At 37.9% G+C, this 2,763-nt stretch overlaps 1 protein-coding gene across 1 annotated transcript in view; it reads left to right on the top strand.

Annotated features, from left to right (window-relative positions):
- The first annotated feature begins 103 nt into the window (after positions 1 to 103).
- Positions 104 to 2,763, top strand: part of LOC103398663 (uncharacterized) — a 16,211-nt gene continuing 13,551 nt past the window's right edge. Inside the window, exon 1 of the mRNA XM_008337344.3 lies at positions 104 to 612. Within this exon, the coding sequence (XP_008335566.2) occupies positions 550 to 612 (63 nt within the window). The 5' untranslated portion in view covers positions 104 to 549. The remainder of the gene's footprint in view (positions 613 to 2,763) is intronic.

The raw sequence follows: 2,763 nt of genomic DNA, 5'->3' as shown, positions 1-2,763 counted from the left end.
GTGGGGCAGGGTACTGTTGGGGGAGCTAAGAGTTGTTACATTGGGGACCTAGCAAGACAAATTAATTTTAATTAAATTTTTTTATTTATTTTTGCTATGGTGGTCACATTGCACAGATTTGTGGTTGTATTTCCCTTAATGGGAATGGAAAGAAAATCTTACTTTAATTCATTGAACGTGGAAGTTCAGTGACATTTTAAAAACAGTATCTGTAAATGTGTTTAGTTGGGGGGCGGTGACAACCTTCCTAAATACAGGAGGCGCTCTAGGATATAAAAGTCATGAAGACCAATGACATGGCAGCTGGTACATTTGTTGTGTGTGCGCACTATTCTTAAAGTGATGAGTAAAGATTAATGTTAGAGTTATAATGAGAAAATAAACACTTCAGGTCAATTTTAGGCTAAGATTAGGGCCAGTTTAGAGCCTTAACATTGTTTAAACATGTAAATATGTGGTGTTTTGTACTTTGACTGATAAAATGTTGTATCGTGTTCTCTACAGGTACGGGAGATTCTGGGTCACTGTTCCTGTCCAGCTCAGTTTCCTATGGTCAAGGTGTCAGAGGGGAAATACAAAGTTGGAGACTCCAGTGCACTGATCTTCATTCGGGTAAGTTGTCAAGCACTACATATACACACAGTACACAGAAAATTACAGTTCAGTGTTGTAATACACTAAAAATACTGCAATGTATATGTTTTCCCTTCTTGCAATAGTATAGTGCTATTGACACATGGATAAAAAAAAACCTATATAAAGCGTAAAACCTAGGTCAAAGTTTGGCAGTGGACTTGAGCCATGGAACTTTATGTCCCTTTCATACAATAAACATGTTTGATCTACTTTACGGTTGTATTAGTTTGCTCTGCTCAGTGCTGCTCTAAGATTGCTCCCTTCGTACATCAAATGACCTGCTTCTCAGACATGTAACCATCACCATTGTGTCTGTTCATTAAACGACAGTTGTAAACAATGGTTGTTTGTATGCCTCTCTTTACATCATCTCATAATGGTCCGCTCCCAGAGTTAGCCTCAGCTTTTCATTAGGTGACACTCACTCTACGCTCTGTTCAAGGTCTGTATCAAGATCTCTCAATATTTTTTAACTATTTTATTTTAACCTATTTGTATATGTAGGAAATAATTACTAGTGTATACATATCAACTACTTCCTCTTTCAGTCCAACACTACATGGTCAGTTTGGCATTAACATCAACTGCATGGAACCTTATGGTGCAGACACATGGCATCATAAGCCGTTTCAACAGAAGTGAATCTGAGCACGTTAGCAACAGACATAATGCTTGTCTTCCTGACCATACCAATGCTACACTAAATGTACAACAGAATGATTTTTGTCTACACTAGGGGGGTGTATATCCTGGCTCCCTCCCCATACTGGGCTCTGTCCATTGAGACCCAAACCAAGCTGTGGGTAATTTACTGGGTTTGTCTTTATCATGATTCTTGATTCTGACCTGTTTGTCTCAGATTCAGTGTTAGAGCTGCTACTTTACCCATGTCAAGCCTCAGAGGACTGCACAGGGTGGCTGGTTGATACCAGGCATCGATTTGATCTCAGTTACCAAAACTGTAATGGACTGTTTGGATGTTTCTTTTTAAGATCGGCTACAGTGACTGGATTAAAGCTGCTTAACTGCCTGTAATGTCAGTACTTTGTCGATTTGAACAGCGCCTTTTTATCCAGACACAGACATTTGATACATTCAACATGGAAAACATCTGTCAAACCCTTTGTTTTACGGTATTTCTTTCTTTTAACCCAAAGTGAAGCTATTTGTGAAGCTACATCCTTACTTCACTGAAACTGAAACTGTGTATATCATGTTACATAAAGACAGTTAAGAGACTGTCTTTATGTAACATTCATTAATCAGTTTATTTCTTAATCATTCATTAATCAACCCCAATCCATATCATGGGAAAGATAAACTTCTGTACATTGGCCTGGTAGTGCCACCAGCCCATCACTGTCTAATATTTAAAATATAATAGTAGACCTAAGCATACAGTGCAGTGGAAATACATGAATACAACAAGGCCAATGTTTATCAAAAAAGGGAAAATAATCATTACGGCGTTTTTCTAATAAAATATTTTTTAAAGGAAGAGACATTCAAAAGAAACTGTAATTCAATTTGGAATTAAGTTTCCAGGGAACAAATATGTTGAAAAAAGACACAATTAGAACAAATTAAAACCTACAAAAAATATACAATCCTTGTTCTTGTCCCTACATTTTTATTTATTGCTGACAAGTGCTCTGTTGGCAAAGTCAACCAATGAGTTTAGATTGTGCATGTTTGTGTGTGTAGTCTAGGTATAGCTATGGCTTATGGGGACATTTTGTAGATAAAATTCTTTGTTGTGGGGACTCTCTGTCCTTTAGGGGTTGTTTTTCATAGAGAGAGTATGTTAAGATTTATTATTTAGTTTGGAGTTGGAGGATTAGAATTAGCGATGTTTTAGGGTAAGGTTTAAGATTAAGCATACATGTGTTTTCGTCCTCAGGAAACAACTATTTTCAGAGCGTCTCCGTCTTCTCTGTACTGGACTGGGACTCTCAATAAGCCTGACGGCTTAAAGTGTACCAACGTCCCTTTTATTCTGCTGAGGTCAGGAAGTGGGCAGTTGCTTTGAAACAATCCTCTATTCAAATGCCAAGGCTAAAATAAGGCTCTCCGGCTGAACGAGCGGATAAATTAGAGAAGCAGGAGAGGAGGAACATGCCTGCTGAA

This window comes from Cynoglossus semilaevis, unplaced genomic scaffold, assembly GCF_000523025.1.
Source record: "Cynoglossus semilaevis isolate Cse_v1.0 unplaced genomic scaffold, Cse_v1.0 scaffold1092, whole genome shotgun sequence".
In the NCBI taxonomy this organism is placed as follows: Eukaryota; Metazoa; Chordata; class Actinopteri; order Pleuronectiformes; family Cynoglossidae; genus Cynoglossus; species Cynoglossus semilaevis.
The sequence above is the reverse complement of the archived record's forward strand: the minus strand, read 5'-3'. Positions and strand labels throughout refer to the sequence as shown.